We start from the raw sequence: 19,732 nt of genomic DNA on the forward strand, positions 1-19,732 counted from the left end.
TATTTACAAGACAAAAAAAATGACTTCTACAAAGAAATTAAGAATGATAAATATGTTGTTTTTTTTAAATATTTAGATGGCGTTACACTGAATAAAAAAACACAGGATTGCTTTGACAATCCATTTTTTCAAAAAGTCAGTAATGGTGATCTATTCATCGAAAATCTCTCCAGTTACAAGTTTGTCTTTTCCAATTTTGCTTTTTTTTTTTTTTTTTTTTTTTTGTATTTTAGATCTGTTCCAGTATTGCAGTGATATATTTCGCTTGTTTGGGCATAACCTTATTTGTTTGTGTACGTTTTAAATAAAATATCATATCATATATAACTACGTGAGTCAACACGATTGGTGTTTCATCTTACTAGCATTATTTTATCTTATGATATTTTCGTGATGACGAAGCCCGGGGCAAAAAGTATTTATTTTTACTTTGTACGGTAGATATACGTATTGTTTGTTGACACAGGCTATTTATTTTGAAAGCAAAATTATCATGATCGAGTTTGTGGAAGTTGACATGACGACTAGGCGCATCCCCAAATGAAGTTGAGAGGCTGCGTGTCTACATAATTCATTGGTTTTGGTTGCTTTTATGTAAATTAGAAATTCCTCCATTTTGCGATTATCTTCACCACCTCCGACGTCGTCAACATAGAATCGGGGAGTGACGTATACGATCAGACAAACTATTTATGTTAATAGGATGTCATATAGAGCTATTTCGAAACTTGATACCAATGTATATCTCAAGTCATCCAGATGGTAGCCATTTTGGCCTGAGATGGTTAGAGACTTAGTAGACGTAATATAGACGATCCCGAGAAGATCCTGTTGTATAGAGGTATTGTACTTTATTCTATCTAGTGTTCTGTTAACTTTATGATATTGTATTATAGGGCACGGGCGCGTCCCTCTTAACGAGGAGGTTAGAGTTGCAAGATGTAAGATAATCCAAGACGATGGGCATCGACCATGACCCCCTTTCTGAGGATGTATACGACAATATATTGAAGGTAACTTTGTAATTGCCAGGATGGTCCTATATTTGTGTCCTTTCTTGCAAAAATTCTGAAATGCGCATCCATTGTTAGTAGTCTAGGGCATATTTTGCCCAAGTGAGCAAAAATACCTTCATGCGCATGCGCGGTCATTAATCACCGAAGTTTACGAATGTGAATGTAATTAGACAACAGTAATTCTTTAAAATCCCAACTTATAACTAAGTAGTGGTACATTATTTGATGTTATTTTATCATATCTTTATACGTGTGGTTTACATTTATGTCCGATCGTTTGGCTTTAAATTGTTGATGCACTGTGTGTTAAATAAGTGTATTACTGATGCATAAACCATTTTTCGTTTCAACATACGTGTACAACATACTTAACGATTATCTTGATTTGATGGGACATTTGAGCTTTCGGACAATCTTTAAAGTTTCACAAAAATGTTTCAGTCCGGGGTTTAAATTCGACCTTGATTTGTAATGGCCTAGGAAGAATTTACCAGATGGCCGTGTTCGACAAGATGTTTTCATCTACAAATATTCTAAACAAGTAACCTGCAGAGAGCTCTTCAAGCCCACGCCTCCTCTATCTCTCCCCCATATGACGTCACCCTTGAGAAGTGCTTCAAAATTGAGATTGAGGTTTGGTCGGTTCAGTATGTTTGGGACGAAACTAAGAGATCACCCAACTAAACCCAGGACATCATAATTTTGTTATAAATGTACACAGTAATTGGTAGAATTGGGGAGTTTTCTCACCAAAGGAGTCTGTCACCAAACTAGTTTGTGCGCATCCCCTTATATACAATCGCTTAGAATGAACTATTTTAAAACTACTAGTATTGTTCGTAAAGTGAAAGGGTCAACAACCTCACTTTGAGAATATACTTTATTCTATATTAGCGACGATTTTGAAATAGCGAAATAACATGTTGTAATCTGTTGTGAATATCTGCTTAGTAGGACTTGAAATCTGATGCAACTTAAAATAAACAGTTTTACTTCATGGTTTTTAATACTTCTCAGGAAACCGTACATTTGTCAAATTGTATATAACCCGGGTACGCAAATACTAGTAATGTTACTCTGTTGTTCGCAATGTTGACTTGAAAGCAGAGATATTTACACGGCACGGAAAACCCTGTTTGGAAGCTTGTGTATCATTTTTTGTGTATGAGATAACCCCCCCCCCCCGCTAAACTTCTTCATAAACTAGTGAAATGTTACAGTCCACTCCAGTTTTCACGGTGGCACGGCATCCCCATCGAGTACCATCTGTGGGAGATTGTTATATCCACGACAAGAGGTCCCTTTAAAAACATACTGGATACATTTAAATTGCCGGGAATTGGTAGGATGATATTTGAAGGATAAACATCATAAATCGACGACTTGGAATTTGAGGAAAAAAAATATTGGGAATCTAGAAGAAAAACATTCGCTGGTATAAATTTAAATATTTACTGTCCAAAGAAAAAAATATAAACTAGAGAGAAGTTTTCATGTTTCTGACTGAGATCTCACAATTTCATTCAAGCTAGTTGTAGCTTAACTTATTGCAGATCCCCGGCACAAAGGTCTTTAAAATAATGCGGTAGTAAGATGGAAAAGCGCCTTATATGTATCTTTTTACGCAACCCAGGAATTGATTCTACTTGAAATAAGCAATCGGGTACATTGTTTTAATAACCTACAAGCAATATTTTGTTGTTTTACAGAAAATACTAGTACTGACTAGGTAAATATAGATTGTACTACCATCCAAGATGGCCAGTCTCTATAACGAAAATGGAATTCTTACTGAAGACAGTGTGGAACAAATTACAGACAACGTGGAGGTTTGTAAGAAAATACCTGTATATTCATATACTGCTGGACAACTGGTTTAAAGTACAGAAAAATGCAAATATTGGGATTCGGGTTGCGGTTAAACTCGAGGGTTACTACGGTTTTAACGCATAGCCGCTGTGATATAACACGCGTAGCACACGCGCGTTCGTATGTCTATGGTCAGAATAAGTCATATTTTATGATCTACTGTACAATAAAAGCAATTTGCGGCCTATGCCCGATTCTATTAGAAACTATTATTTCATTAGAATAAATATTGTTACAGTAATAGAAGAAATACTGTTGGCTGTAACATTACGGGCTGTAATGTGTAGTTGAAACGCATCCACTGCATTTTATGAGAACTACTAGTATCACTCCAGATAATTCAAATAAGGATGGTAAAATACATTGATTTGTTATTTTTCAGTTACACGCCAATACCGGAAATCATTGGGATGAATTACTGAAAGACATAGAAGATTTATCCCCAGCACAGATGATGGAGGTACAAGAAGAAATCGAAAGACTGGAATGTAAATATAAAAACTTAAATGCTAAGATGGACAGTTTGAAAGGCAAGGCTGATTGCGTGAAAGCTGTACTCAATAGAGTTGAACAGAATGTTGGTGAAGTTAAAGACAGAGTCGTAGATATGGAGAATGAAGTTGGTGTCGTTATGCAGCAGATCGATTGTGTAGAATATCTTGTGGAGAATGTCGCTGTCAATGGACCTCTTGTTGGCGTCAAGCGTATGGTTGGTTGTTCATGATGCTGGCTGGAGATTTCCTAACAGCATGAGGGGATAGACGATAGGTAAATATGTGTAGAAGAACCTGTATGCACAAGCTAAACAGTCAGACAACACAGAAGAGGCCGTAAAACAGTTCAAAATAACACAAGAGGAAACTAAAAGGGCGATGGTCGTCGTCGTATACAACGTGTGTAAAATACATTGTTTACATGAAATTCGAGCATGCGTTGTGCGACGACCTCCGCGCTTTAATTTATTACACATTAGTTGTAACCTAGGACGCCCCAACAAATAATGGACAAAATAAAAAGGTTGTTTGGAGTTTTTATTAATTAGTGACCAAAAATCAATTTGTCCAATTTAGCAGTCAAATTGATTGATGCAAAATAGAATTATGTTTCAAAAGTGGTTGATATTTTTTAGATTAATTGAAGGTTTTAACAATCATAAACTGCCCCACGATTGTGGGAATAAATACATCACCAGGAGTTTGAATTAATATTTGTAATTTTTCTATAAATCAATAAAGATAACAAAGAGACTAGAATCATTTCATTCTTTATTTAGAACACACATACATCAGCGTTTCAGAATCTCTTGATACTCATAAAAGTGGTTGGTAAATGCCATTAATTACCATATTTTACAGATTGCATCAACACTATAGCATAATTATTAGAATTGATACAAATACTATGGTAGATGGGCACGCTAGTCATCAGATGCAATTGATAACCATGGACACACATTTTGTCACAGATTTTTTTTGTTAGAATACAAGAAACAAATGAAAGAAATATTTCATGAAAAATAAGTTTAATTTTTATGTAAATTATAATGTGTGCGTGTATTGATTTGCATAATTAAATTGACGTGAAATCTTTATTCATGGCTTTATCTGCATGTATAATGTATAGGATGTCGAATGAGAAGCAGCCTTTACAGGGATAGAGGCTCATGGCGGATTCTAACATGGGTGTAATCACAGTAATGCATGTCCAAAGGCACTATATATAACATACATGACTTTGGCTCCCATTTGAACACTAGAACCATTTTCTAGCAGCTCCATTCTCTCCAATTTCTGTTCCAAATGATGATGTTCATTTTACAAATTCTCTCAAATCTATATGTTGATAATGCATGGGCATCTTGCGATTTGATTGGTGGAAACAGCCCAACATGTTAGTAATGGTATTACAATGTCTCATAAATGAGTGATTGGACACCAAATTACAAAATTAACATAAGATTGGGAACCAGCGTTACAGGTAAATATACCTAAACATTTTATAATTTATTCATGATTCGTTGTTAAGTAATAGCTATGAATGAAATTCTATGTCTTCTCTGTGAGATGCAACTTCTTTGCCATTTTCATATGGTATTCTTCATTTGGTTGAAATGATGGATGGTGTTGCCAGGTAACAACATCAATGTCATGCAGCTCCTCATCTGATTTGCTGAGGTCAAAGTCTTCAATTACCTAATATGGAATATATGTATTTAAATCAAATATTTGTATCTTGTGCTGACAGAGAAATTATATGCATATTTGCAAGTAAAATAACATGAGTTGGATATCTGTTTAAATCATGTAGGCAATTGAGATTATAGAAACAACATCAAAAGAATGTGAATTTGAATTTCAATATAAAAGGAAAGTGTATATGTATGGAGTAGAATATGAGAGCAATATGAATATAAATCTACACAGAATACCACAACAATCATTTTGAATGATATTTCCAACTTACAGGCTGGTTTACATAATTTTCGCCATCTGCAAAGATTTCAATGCGATTGTTTTCTGGATCACAAAAATAGACAGCCCAACAGCTACCATGAGAAATAGGCGTGACAGAATGGACAGGCTCCTGTGATAAATGTTGTTGAAATTCCCTCAGATCTTTCAAACTCCTGATAAAAACAAACGATAATAATTAATTGAATTAGGGAAAATGTACAACACACTTTTGGCAAGAACTCTAAGCCTAGGATTGCGAATCTAGCACTGTACATATTCTATCTACTTCAAATGAAGAGAGAAATAAATCAAATTTAGCTAACTTCTGTAATACCAGTAAGTTAAATTTGTACATAGCTCTAAACTAATGGACAATACTAAGTATTACACTTGATGATGAAGGGTAAATAAATAAATGAGTAAATAACAAACAAATAAACAGTAACAGTAATAAAATGCAAGTAATACAAGAACGAGGTATCTCCATAGTACCACCTTAGGGAGAAAGTTCAAGGAAATTTATTTTGAGCGTATTTTTGAATTTGTACTCTTAAATAAATTTATACAGACACTCACTTTATTCGAAATGAGAACTGATTGCACACTGGAAAGTCCAGATCTAGCAATGACATTGGTCGATCTTCGATGAACTCAAATGGCCGATATTCTGAAGATATCATATGAACAAATCTCTGGGTGCCATAGTAACCATATTTCACTGGAATAAGTCCCAAAACTCTTGAGTAGAAATTCACCATACCATCTAGATTATGTACCTAGAAAATAAAATGCATGTAATCTTGAAACATACTGATGAAAACAACCGTTCAAAACTTGCAAAAAAAAATACTTTGGGATAGTTGTTGAGACTCTCCTTAACAGTGTAGCAAGATTACCCTTACATGTGAAACATATTATATTTTGGTTGTTAAGGATAGTCTCATAGGTGAGTTTGTGCTGTTTGCACCGACAGAGCCCATAGAAATACAAGGTACAGTGGTATGCGTCTTGGCTCTGCCACAAAGAAGAACAAAAAAAAATCATAAGAGACCTACACATTTGTTGTCATGTCAGAGATGATGATTGCAATTACTTAACCCAGAAGGTGTACTGGTACAAATGTATGTACTTGTGTGAAAACTGCTTTTAATACTAGCCTACCTATCTCAGATATAACATTATTTTTATTTATCTCAAAATTTTGAATGTTTGTATTTTAACCATTTGAACATAAAAAAGTTCTCAGCAAATTGTTAGCAGAACATTTTATATGTACTGTAAAATCTTTTCTGTAGCATTTGTTTTTATATGCCTATACTAGGCCTGTACTTACCGTACATTATTTGAACTCAGATGTTTCTCAATGCTGGTAAACATCATTCGAGTTGTCCCAAAGGAAAAACTTAATTAAGTAGCCCCTTCTAACTGTGAATATCTGGCTTTTTATGTATGTCGTTGTATGCATCTAGTCACTGTGAGGGTTCATTCATTAAGATGCTGCCTTGTTTGTATCAGAGACTGATGTCTGTGTCTATTTTCAATGGTAATGTGCTTTGTTGTGGTCGTGAGTTCGAATCTTGTGTTTGCGTGTTCGTACTATGCCTGAATTTACTTTCAAATCATGTCAATTTGAAGTATTACATATCATGAAGAGGTTGATTTGGACAAACAGATGTATTAAACAAAAACTAAAATAGCGACAGTCATATTTATAACTATTGTGGATTTGAAATAATTTCTCAAGGGCTTAGTTCTGGCAATAAACTTCCTTGGAATTCTCAAATCTCTCAAAATAGCAGCAAAGTAACTCAATTGGGGTTGAAAATGTTTTTATAAACCACACGAGATGACAAGTGTTATAATATCATGTGTCAATGCATTCTCGAATTATTCCTCAATAAACCCAAGGTTACTAAAAAAGACGGTTAGGAAACATGTTCTTTTCATTGGATGCGTGTCGCGGGTAAACAATTGAAACAAAAGACGTACTAATCTGTGATAAAGATAGGCTAATCATTAACATAAAATGTAGACAGGAAATCATGCAAATATGACGTCATTTTTCCCAGAGCTCATTGCATTCAACAACTGCACGCCATGTTATTGTTTATCTGTGTGGATGCTTTAAGTTACTAATGTGTAAGTTGTTCCAGTGAATCCTGACAAAACCTCTCGCTCAGTTTAAACTCAATACAAATTTGCTAGTCTTGTATGGCATTTTTGTTTCTAAAGAACAAGATCAGCAGAAAACTGAAATAAAAAATCAAAAATAAAGATGTCAAAGAAACCATACAAATGTTTATATTTCAGCCATATACGAAAGTTTTAATGAGGAGCCATGATACCACATACATTTCTGGATATTGCAACATGAAATATTTGCCAAAAAACTGAAACAAGGACAGACAAGAACAATAAAACAGACATTTTATGAAACTGGTGGAAAATGTTGAATACATTTTCAACGGCGTCTACAAAAAAAGTGTAAAGACTTTGAACAAAATGGCTGATACAGTGACGCGAAAGCACAACAATAAAATTGACTCTAATAAGCCCCAGAATTGTATACAACCGTCATAAGTACGCACAGTAGTATACTAAAAATTCATTTGCTAGTATTTTTTATAATATAATGTATTTTAAAATAATGACTTAGGGGTTAGAATTTTTGTCACTTTTTCTTCCGGGACCCAAGCTTACTTTCAGGACAACAGTGAAAACGATAAATAACGATTCTCGATTCTGAATGTTATCACAGTCACAAAGAGTACTCATCCGATGTACGTATAGTTCTTCGTAGAGCTTGTGCACTAAACAGGGGTATTCTATGGATTGGAAAATGAGCTGAAAATTTCAAATTCGCGGGACATCAAGTGATCGACACAAGAAAGAAACAAAATGGTTGGTCTTGAAATCTCAAGACATAGAGGGCGTACACGGCACAACATGCATCCTTGAAGGATTAGGCAGATTCACACCTTTTTACATTACGTCTTTTTTAGTAACCATGATAAACCCTATGAAATGACAACAAATACTTGTGTTGTTGCTGAATGAAACGATAATATCATGTGTCAACACATTGTGGAATAATCCATCAATAAACCCTATGAAATTATATTATACCAGTATATTGATGGTGTAATCCATTGATTTGATTGGTCCAAACACAAAATTTGCATATGCAATTTATGGTATATTGGCTGATAATGTACGGCTAAACCAAGTGGCCCTGGAACATGAATTGACCACAGGTTTAATACAGGAATTCATAAAACTGGTATTATTTGATTTTTAGAGAAATATAGTGGTTGAATTTTGGAAAAATATTGAAAAAAATACTGAATTATTATATACCATAATATTGCTTTTTGTTAATGGTGGGATTCAAGTTGTGAGCATCGGTCATTGAGTGATTGTCATTCGTCACATAAATCTAAACCACCGTCCCTCAACACCGTGAGGTGCCTAACAAATGCCAGAACGCTGAGTTCTCCGTGTTGTGACTTTGAGATGGTTTGCGAACCTCAGATGAGATTGAGGGATTGAAGGACAAAAAAATGCAAAAAACTATGAGTCACAGCCAAAAATGTATGCCACCGAGCGGCGTTCGAATTCTAGCAGACAAAATTGCAGTGAAATTGCACCCAGATAATTGCCATCTGTTTCAAAGAACACGGGATAACGCAGAATTTGACGACAATATATGGTATTGTAATTCTCCACAATGGGTAAATAAATTACAGGAAAGCTGCAGATTTGTGCGGAGTGTACACCAACCACTGCATTAGAGCGACGGCATGCAAAGTCTTTCTTTCGGCCGAAGTTGAGACAAGGCATATCATGTACATGTCATAAAAACGATGTGAGAATCTGATCTTACACCATCAAACTTACTCCAGAACAACGAAAAACTTGTCAGTCATACTGTCACAAAACTTTGGTTATACCAAAGGTATCCAGGTCAGATTTTGGAACTGCATGAGGTCGCCTTGCTGGTCACCGTACATGATACACCACCGTGTCTCAAACTTTGGTCAAACCAAGTACTGCTGAACGTCAAATATCCACGGTTACAAGTAGTATGATGAGTCACAAAACCGATTTATTTCACAACTAGGCAAATTACAATCCAAATTGTACAAAAACCGGAATGAAAACATCGAAAATCCGTTGTTTTAATGATCCAAACTGTACACGACCCTGTATTTCAAATGGCGTTGACGCAGTCAGTAAAAGGTCAGAAAGGTCATTTTTTGTTACACTAATTTTCGTGTTTACGCTGTTCTATTCACCATGGACATGTTTCGTTTTTATGCGGAATAAAAATTAGTTTGTATTCAATTTGAACTGTGTTGCGCATGTATTTTTTGTATGCATTTAGCGTACAACTACATACTATTCTTATAAATATTTATTTTCAAGGGCCATAATCATGATCTTTTAGTTGATGAAAGTAAACTGTTTTTTTTTTTACTAGTTTTATCGGATTGTCAATATACTCGTATAATATAATAGCAATAACCCCCCCTCCCCGAAGTTGGGAATACCACTTGATATTGCACATATATGCGGCTCATGCTCATATGTTGTGAATTGTGCAATATCTTGAGGTATACGGGTTGTTGCTTAAATAACTTCTGTCACTCATTTCATTGTAACCATAGACAGTATTATACTACTATACTGTCTATGGTGTAATCATATCTGCTGACTGTACAGAATCAAAGATGTTTCTTTTGAAAGCTAGTGTAAACTATGTTTACCTTAACACTGATGTGACTAAAACTGATATTTCTCTGCCACGGATCATTAGTGTGGTTTGCTGCCCAGAACTTTGACGGCTTATCCAAGGATTCTAATTGTGGATGTTGTTTCTTTAACGACTGCAGCCATGCTCTCTTGGTCTGAAATCCTGACAACTTTGAACATAACTGGTTTACATGCTGTTCTACATTCTTACTATTTAAGTCCACTGCAACTTGGACAAAATCCGTAACATGGTAACCTTGGGAAAAATAAAAGTGTAAACAAGTTCAGAAATGTCCAGTCATTTTTAGCTGCTCGTAATATGATCAAAGCCAAGTTCAGTCCATTGTTATATGCATTTAGTGAGCCACGCTTTGTGGTTTTGATATTATTGCCAAGTACTGAACCAAAATGACTTTTTTGGAATAAAATAAATACTCACAGACTAAAATGTTGGCAAATACAGCCCATGTATATGTAAACAGAATCAAGACAGTTAGATATTATCTTTTTGAGCAAAAATTAGTTTCACGAAACCTGAATTCAATTATAGACAACCTTATCAATTACCTGGTTTTATCATTTCTTTCAAAATTGAGTTAAAACAATATGTAAAAAAAACACAACTCATGTACAGCTCTAATATCTGGTAATTTGTTTTCTAAAATTGAAGTGTGCACATAATTTGTTATTTTAATAGTAAAACAATGTCTTCAAATTGTACTTTTATTTTCATTTTTCATGAGATTTTTTATAGCTATTTAGAGTGATATGGGCCATAATGATTTTAGAGTCAAAGTCAACGCTTGTTATATTTTTTATAAAATTTTCATATTTTTTGGAATTACTTCATATCAAAACATGTAAACAATGGGAAATTAAGTTCATATGGTCCAAATTGATAAACAAATTATACAGAAATACAAGGCAAATATTGCAACCAATTTTTGTAAGAAAAACAATGACATTTAAATGATTATAGGGGTAATTGCTTATGGCAAAGAAATTTACCAGTTTCCATGTAGACTTTGATAAGGTCACCATTAACATCATTCACATACAAAACCAACTGGTCACACTCATTGACAGCCCTCACATTAGTCACTGTGGACTCTTCCTTCAACATTATCATCATTCTCTGTAAAGTCTCCAGGCTGTCCACTCTGAATGCATAGTAATGCAATTCATTGTACTCAACTTTCTCAGGACGAGCGTGAATTACCGCTATTTGGTGGTGGTCGCGAGGGTCACGAGATAAAAAGGAAAGTAGAACAGTTGGAAGAAACCTCTTGACAGCATGGAACACAGGCATAATTACTGGTTGAAAAACAGGAGGTATGTACTGTGTGACTTTAGGTGGGGGCGGCAAATTGATTTTACCTTCTTCATTTAACTGTATGGAAATATCATTCATTTAGTAAATTTAAACATATGCATGGTCAATTACATCACGATGAAAAATATGTGCTTTAAGTCTAAGATACACACAAATTTACCAGTATATCTGATTACATTAATTGGTTATATGCCCAATCAATTAAGCAGTATGTTTTAATTCAAGTTTAATTTTGCACATCTTGCAGGCTTTAATTTAGCAAATAAAATAAGGACCCCAAAAGTCAGACATTCTATCACATGGTTTGACCTGTAACTGAGGAATAATTTATGATAAAATAACATACTTGCTTCGTTAGAATTGTATTTTCAAAGAAGTGCATATAAACTCAAAATTGTGTTATATATTATATACTGAATCATTAAAATATGACTTTGTTGTAGGAAAATCATTCTAGTTTTCCGCTATGCAACTGTAAGATAAATTTATAAATACAATTGACCTGAACCTGGATCGAGCCTAACCAAGCCAAGTGTTGTATTTGGTTTGGGTATTTGCGCATAAATGACCATGGGAATGTGAAGTTGCATATGTGGTGCAGGTGGCCTTGTTATGGAAATTCATGTGAATTGTGTGGTGGACGTGGCAAGTCAGTACACCACAAGCCATCGGAGTGTGAGCACCGTATTCAGCTGTAGCAGTATGCACATTGTCATTACCATTCATTGTGTGCTCCCACGTGCGTGGCCAATCCTTGGATCTGTGACAGACTTGACCATAGAAATGTGATGCTGATAGAGCAAGTAGAAATTTTGTGCTGTTAAAAAATTTTTTGCTGTTATTGGAACAATTATACCACACAAAAAGCCAGAATGTGTGACCTTCATGCATAATGCCTACGAGGTGCAAGTGTGAATAGAAAAAAGAAAGAAAATGTTCTAGCACATACATTTGTAGAAGATAGAGAGAAGGAATTAAGATGTTCCTATTTCAATTACCAGTAATTTGTTGACTTACATTCATCAGAAACACTCGTCGTAGCATATCAAAATGTTGTTCTGCAGTCTCAGGTACAACAGCAAGACCAACATGACTGTAGTAAATAGGCATTGATAACTGTGGTGCGTTGCCTTCTTTATTTTCATAACTCAATGGTGGTCTTGGTCTTGTCACTACATACAACGCAATGGACAATACAATCACCACTACACTTTTTAACATCATGGTTGGATATGAGAATTAATTAATATACCAATTATCTATTTGAAAAGAAGAAAAAAAAAAGAGTATGTGATATTTATGTACAGCATCTGATACCTTTGGTAAAACCATAAATTCTAATATATTTACAGTTTATCTTCCTGGTCACAATCATATTAGCACAGGGCAGTTCATGCCATGAGAAGTGTGCACATCACTTAAAAAAAAAGTGTGGGTCAATCTTTTTTTTACTTATTTCACCACTACACAGCGTCTTTTCTTAACAAATTGACAACAAACTGCCACATTGTGCACCACCAAACATTTTGGAAACAATTTGACTATTTTCTTTTAGGCCTTACTGAAACAAGCGACCTGGTGGCCGAAAGAACTCCACTGTAACTGTGAGTTGGAAACTTAGGATGGAGTGATGTTGATAAAGTTTTGCACCATAAAAGAAACCGATTGTATTATTACCAGTTTGAAGAAATGGAGATCATGGAATATGATATGGCCAGTCAGGACAAGTTTTTTAAAACTCGAAATATAATAGAGATTAAAAGAGAGCTACGCAAAGGTTTCAGATGTAATCTATAATCTGATATCAGTAATGGTAGAAACAAGACATTTTTGCAGCAGAAATCATTGATGGGAATACTGGGGTATCCAGGTAGTTTTAATCTCAGTTACTATAACATTGAAATGACCTTGACCTGAAATTAAACATTTTTGAAAAATGTTGACCCAGGTAGTTCAGAAATCAATAATACACTTATCTATTACAGTCCCTTGTATTATACATGGCCCCTATATAATGTATGGGAAAGTAGGAAAAAATAAATAAATGAAATATTCACAAAAAAATTCATAACTTTCACAGAAATAGAGATATCTTCACCAAATGAACAAATTTGAAAGAGGACCCGCCCATGTGTTAAATGAGCAAAAAACAATTACAAGTTTATGATGATATTACTTTAATACATGTATGCTAAAAAGGGAAGGGCTAAAATAATTTTTTTTCTGTAAAATTTTCATTATATACATGTGTATATATTTTTATACATTTTATGCCATTCTTACTACTACCATGGTTCATTTCCCAATATGTTGTGACAATGATGTTCCTTTCAGTTGGTTGGATTGTAAACATTCTCGTCTTATTGAATGTTCAATATAAATCCCTCATTTGTGTACAATGTTTCATTAATAATGTGCACATAGCTAGATATAAACATGTTACTTAAATTATATATTTTTAAGGAACAATCACATGAGAACACATTCAGATTATGGTAAAAATTACTTCCCTGTTCAGATGCAGTTTATAGCTGCAGATATGTTGCTATGTTCTGAATAGTGGACGGACGTTTTGGCTCCGGACATTTCAGTCCCAGATGTTTCGGCCCCAGACATTTCGGCCAGGAAGAACGTTTCAGCCCGTGGCTCTCTTCTATAAAATAAACGATCTCCAGTACTCTTTGAGTATGTGAAATTAGCGTTACAAGTAATGTTGCCGACATTAGTGAAGCCATACAGAACTATCTCCCTATCTCATCGAGCAAACAGAGGTGGTAACATATAAAAAAGCAACGTTTTACCACTTCTATTGTTAATATACGTGATGGACATAAGAGGACACAAAAACTTTCTTTCTCGTGAAATTCACACCTATCGTTATAAGTGTTGAAATCCATTATTTCATAACAATAAGTGTTGACGGTATAAGTTTGTTCACGGAAATTAATGAGCTGACTAAGGTAAATGTTGTTGGCAAAGATAACGACGTGAATACATTAGGAGTTCGTGTTTTGAAAGAATGTATGGCGGTAATTGCACTGTCGTGTCAACTTGTGAGTGATTTTTTGGCCAGAATAGAAACTATGTATTAAATATTTCTGTAAACAAATATATGCCAACATCATTTAAAACATCGTCTATTAAGTGGTGTCGGCATAGAGTTGTTTACAGAAATATTTAATACATAGTCTATTACGTGATGTCGGCATAGAGTTGTTTACAGAAATATTTAATACATACTCTATGATGTCGGTATAGAGTTGTTTACAGAAATATTTAATACATACTCTATGATGTCGGTATAGAGTTGTTTACAGAAATATTTAATACATAGTCTATGATGTCGGTATAGAGTTGTTTACAGAAATATTTAATACATGGTCTATTACGTGATGTCGGTATAGAGTTGTTTACAGAAATATTTAATACATAGTCTATGATGTCGGTATATATTTGTTTACAGAAATATTTAATACATAGTCTATGATTTCGGCATAGAGTTGTTTACAGAAATATTTAATACATAGTCTATTACGTGATGTCGGCATAGAGTTGTTTACAGAAATATTTAATACATAGTCTATGATGTCGGCATAGAGTTGTTTACAGAAATATTTAATACATAGTCTATTACGTGATGTCGGCATATATTTGTTCACAGAAATATTTAATACATAGTCTATGATGTCGGCATAGAGTTGTTTACAGAAATATTTAATACACAGTCTATTATGTGATGTCGGCATATATTTGTTCACAGAAATATTTAATACATAGTCTATGATGTCGGCATAGAGTTGTTTACAGAAATATTTAATACATACTCTATGATGTCGGTATAGAGTTGTTTACAGAAATATTTAATACATACTCTATGATGTCGGTATAGAGTTGTTTACAGAAATATTTAATACATACTCTATGATGTCGGTATAGAGTTGTTTACAGAAATATTTAATACATAGTCTATTACGTGATGTCGGTATAGAGTTGTTTACAGAAATATTTAATACATAGTCTATGATGTCGGTATATATTTGTTTACAGAAATATTTAATACATAGTCTATGATTTCGGCATAGAGTTGTTTACAGAAATATTTAATACATGGTCTATTACGTGATGTCGGCATAGAGTTGTTTACAGAAATATTTAATACATAGTCTATGATGTCGGCATAGAGTTGTTTACAGAAATATTTAATACATAGTCTATTACGTGATGTCGGCATATATTTGTTTACAGAAATATTTAATACATAGTCTATGATGTCGGCATAGAGTTGTTCACAGAAATATTTAATACATAGTCTATGATGTCGGCATAGAGTTGTTTACAGAAATATTTAATACATAGTCTATTACGTGATGTCGGCATATATTTGTTTACAGAAATATTTAATACATAGTCTATGATGTCGGCATAGAGTTGTTTACAGAAATATTTAATACATAGTCTATGATGTCGGCATAGAGTTGTTTACAGAAATATTTAATACATAGTCTATTACGTGATGTCGGCATATATTTGTTTACAGAAATATTTAATACATAGTCTATGATGTCGGCATAGAGTTGTTTACAGAAATATTTAATACATAGTCTATTACGTGATGTCGGCATAGAGTTGTTTACAGAAATATTTAATACATAGTCTATGATGTCGGCATAGAGTTGTTTACAGAAATATTTAATACATAGTCTATTACGTGATGTCGGCATATATTTGTTCACAGAAATATTTAATACATAGTCTATGATGTCGGCATAGAGTTGTTTACAGAAATATTTAATACATAGTCTATTATGTGATGTCGGCATAGAGTTGTTTACAGAAATATTTAATACATAGTCTATTACGTGATGTCGGTATATATTTGTTTACAGAAATATTTAATACATAGTCTATTACGTGATGTCGGCATAGAGTTGTTTACAGAAATATTTAATACATAGTCTATTACGTGATATCGGCATCAGTTGTTTACAGAAATATTTAATACATAGTCTATTACGTGATGTCGGCATAGAGTTGTTTACAGAAATATTTAATACATAGTCTATGATGTCGGTATAGAGTTGTTTACAGAAATATTTAATACATACTCTATGATGTCGGCATATATTTGTTTACAGAAATATTTAATACATAGTCTATGATGTCGGCATAGAGTTGTTTACAGAAATATTTAATACATAGTCTATGATGTCGGTATAGAGTTGTTTACAGAAATATTTAATACATAGTCTATTACGTGATGTCGGCATATATTTGTTTACAGAAATATTTAATACATAGTCTATGATGTCGGCATAGAGTTGTTTACAGAAATATTTAATACATAGTCTATTACGTGATGTCGGCATATATTTGTTTACAGAAATATTTAATACATAGTCTATGATGTCGGCATAGAGTTGTTTACAGAAATATTTAATACATAGTCTATGATGTCGGCATAGAGTTGTTTACAGAAATATTTAATACATAGTCTATGATGTCGGCATATATTTGTTTACAGAAATATTTAATACATAGTCTATGATGTCGGCATAGAGTTGTTTACAGAAATATTTAATACATAGTCTATGATTTCGGCATAGAGTTGTTTACAGAAATATTTAATACACAGTCTATTATGTGATGTCGGCATAGAGTTGTTTACAGAAATATTTAATACATAGTTGCTTAAGCATATAGTTTTACCTGCTTAATTAAGCTAATCTACAAACGAGAAATGCAGATCTACTGCACAGCTAATATTAAAAGTGCCAGGTGACGAGTGAGTAAACGAACACACATTCGCAGCAAGACAAGAATGCTATTACATGCAAACTGCACGAACAGTAGAAGAAGCAAACGTAAAGAAATCATTGATTGTAAGAAATATTTCCTTATACTTTCATTTAGAATATTTTCACTCCGTGGATAAGATCATCTTACCATTGAACTCTACTTAGGCCGAAACGTCCGGAGCCGAAACGTGCGAGACCAAAACGTCCAGAGCTGAACCGTCCAGGCCGAAACGTCCGGGCCGAAACGTCCGGCATTAGTTTTGAATGATACATGTGTAGACCTATAAATATAATTATCACATCTCACTGCTGTTACACATGCTGTGATTGGTTGAGACTTGGTAACATGAATAAACATAGTTGAACTCTGGTGACCTTGTCCTTTGTTATATAATATAATTCCCTCTATCACAGTTTGTTTCAATATAAATATGCATTGTCATAATTAATTTTGAATACAAACAAGTTTTGGGGTTGAACCAACAATGGGGAATCAGCCTACCAAATGTCCTTAAAAGATGTAACTATCTTACAAAAACATTGGTGTCTTATTTGTTTAATTATTTTAAGGAACATAATTTCCAGTTTTATTCAAAGTAATTCAGATATTTTAGTATAAAAATAAATGCCTCATCGCAAAAAAAAAGTTCTGCATTTAGACGTGAATAGATTCATAAAACATGCAAGATAACAGAAAATCTTAGCTGGCTTTTGTCCAAGTATTTTGTATTACATGAAAAGTAAAAAAAAAAAACACCCTTTATGAAGAGCTATCATGTTGCAAGCTCTGCTTTGTATGCAAATCAACTTAAATAGTTAGTTGGTGTCCAGTGGAGGGAGAAGTCAACAGTACTGTTGCCTCCTGAGAATCTACATCTTCAAACACTGCAATCTTCGATGTGCGTTTTTAAACTAGTATTATGAAAACTCTATCATTCTGTTCTAATAGCTGAAACATATTCCTGCAAGTTTTCATTTGTCAAATGAACTGTTTGTCAAATACAGAATACATATAGTTTAGAACAATTTTCTTTTTAAAATGTGGATGAAATGTTTTGCTTTTTATGTATTTTTTATGTATTGTTTTTGATTTGATAACTTTGAACTAAACAGATTTTCTATTAGCTTCAGATCTTGATCAAAGTTTGGCACCCAGTTCATAGGAGTGCTTATATTGATTTTCTGACATATACATTACCAAGGATATTATTACAAGATAAATCATTTGCTTCATTGAACACATACAACAATGCATATTTCCACTGAGATCAGTGACCTTTGATGTGTATCACCAGTGATCAGTCAAGTAGAAACAGTCAAAATATTTTATCAGATTTTCTCAATTTTTGCATGATATTTTCATACAGGACATCTGTTGTTCAAACTCAGGTAAGACATTATACTGATGAATAAGGTGACCAAGTTTGATGAAGTTTGGAATAGAATTGGTAAAGTTATTATGCACACAATAACAATTATTAACGACGACAACGACAACAACAACAACGACAACGCCGGACAAAATCTTTCCCTTAATATACCTTTCCCTTCCATCTTTGATGGTATGGGCAAGGTAAAAATGGATATTACATGGTATATTTCCCGGCAAGGGGATATTAAATGGGTATATCACATGGATGACGTTACTGAAACTACTGCGCAACGCACTGGTGCTGCCTCGATCGCTGTTGTTTTCGGGGCTGCTTTCAAGGTTTTAAAGGAACTTTAGCCATTCAAAATAGACAGCAAATGTGCCAGAATGAATATTAAGTAAGATAAGATCTGTTATGATGTTTATAATATTTTATGAAGCAAAAATGTATGGCAAAGCCATTACTTCAGTGAGAAAGTAAGTCCACGGCACTCTGACATTTTTATCTGGAGAGTGATCAAATAACTTGCATTTGAGCATTTCTCAATTCATTTCAAAAATTTTATTCTCGATAAATTGAGTGATTCACACTGCTGAAACATGGTTTCTAAATCTTTTTATCCATGGCTGAAAATAACATTTACTGAGTGTATTTTGCAGTTTTTTCAGCAAACAATGTATGTATGTTATTGAGTAATTTGAAACTTGTTATACAAGTAATAGATAAAATAAAATATTGCATACTTCAAATATAAGTGTTGTTATTTTGTGGGACAGCGGGTGTGAGGGATGTATGGTAGATGTGATTGTCCATGGTGGAGGTCTGTTCGATGTGATAATATCACGATTTGTTGTCTGCCTTCGGCTCAGGCATCATCAATATTATGGTCATGACCACCATCCCTTGGGCAGGCAATAAATCATGATATTGCCCTCACAAATATGTGTTATTTAACACGCACCTTAAGTAGACAGCACCAATTATCGACTACATGTGCTGCCGAATTGTAGTGACTGTGCAGTATTCGCAGTCCCAGTAAGTTCAAAAGTTCATTGACTTCGTGTGTTTTTGACATTTCGACACGCAATAGACAGCAAACAAGGCAGAGAGCCACCTTTGTATGACCCTTCAACTTTAGCTT

At 33.9% G+C, this 19,732-nt stretch overlaps 2 protein-coding genes across 2 annotated transcripts; one reads left to right on the top strand and one right to left on the bottom strand.

Annotated features, from left to right (window-relative positions):
• Window positions 1-727: 727 nt before the first annotated feature.
• LOC100371780 (uncharacterized) lies at window positions 728-4,138 on the top strand. The gene is made up of 3 exons (XM_006820212.3): window positions 728-841; window positions 2,726-2,845; window positions 3,268-4,138. The coding sequence occupies exons 2-3, from the start codon at window positions 2,774-2,776 to the stop codon at window positions 3,607-3,609; spliced, it is 414 nt and encodes a 137-aa protein (XP_006820275.1). The 5' UTR covers window positions 728-841; window positions 2,726-2,773; the 3' UTR covers window positions 3,610-4,138.
• Window positions 4,134-19,714, bottom strand: LOC100372381 (uncharacterized). The gene is made up of 7 exons (XM_002737783.3): window positions 19,553-19,714; window positions 12,441-12,682; window positions 11,099-11,480; window positions 10,105-10,346; window positions 5,915-6,114; window positions 5,349-5,511; window positions 4,134-5,077 (listed from the first exon to the last, which is right to left on the bottom strand). The coding sequence occupies exons 2-7, from the start codon at window positions 12,645-12,647 to the stop codon at window positions 4,931-4,933; spliced, it is 1,341 nt and encodes a 446-aa protein (XP_002737829.1). The 5' UTR covers window positions 12,648-12,682; window positions 19,553-19,714; the 3' UTR covers window positions 4,134-4,930.
• Window positions 19,715-19,732: the final 18 nt, after the last annotated feature.

This window comes from Saccoglossus kowalevskii, chromosome 4 (assembly GCF_978046115.1).
Source record: "Saccoglossus kowalevskii chromosome 4, keSacKowa6.1, whole genome shotgun sequence".
In the NCBI taxonomy this organism is placed as follows: Eukaryota; Metazoa; Hemichordata; class Enteropneusta; family Harrimaniidae; genus Saccoglossus; species Saccoglossus kowalevskii.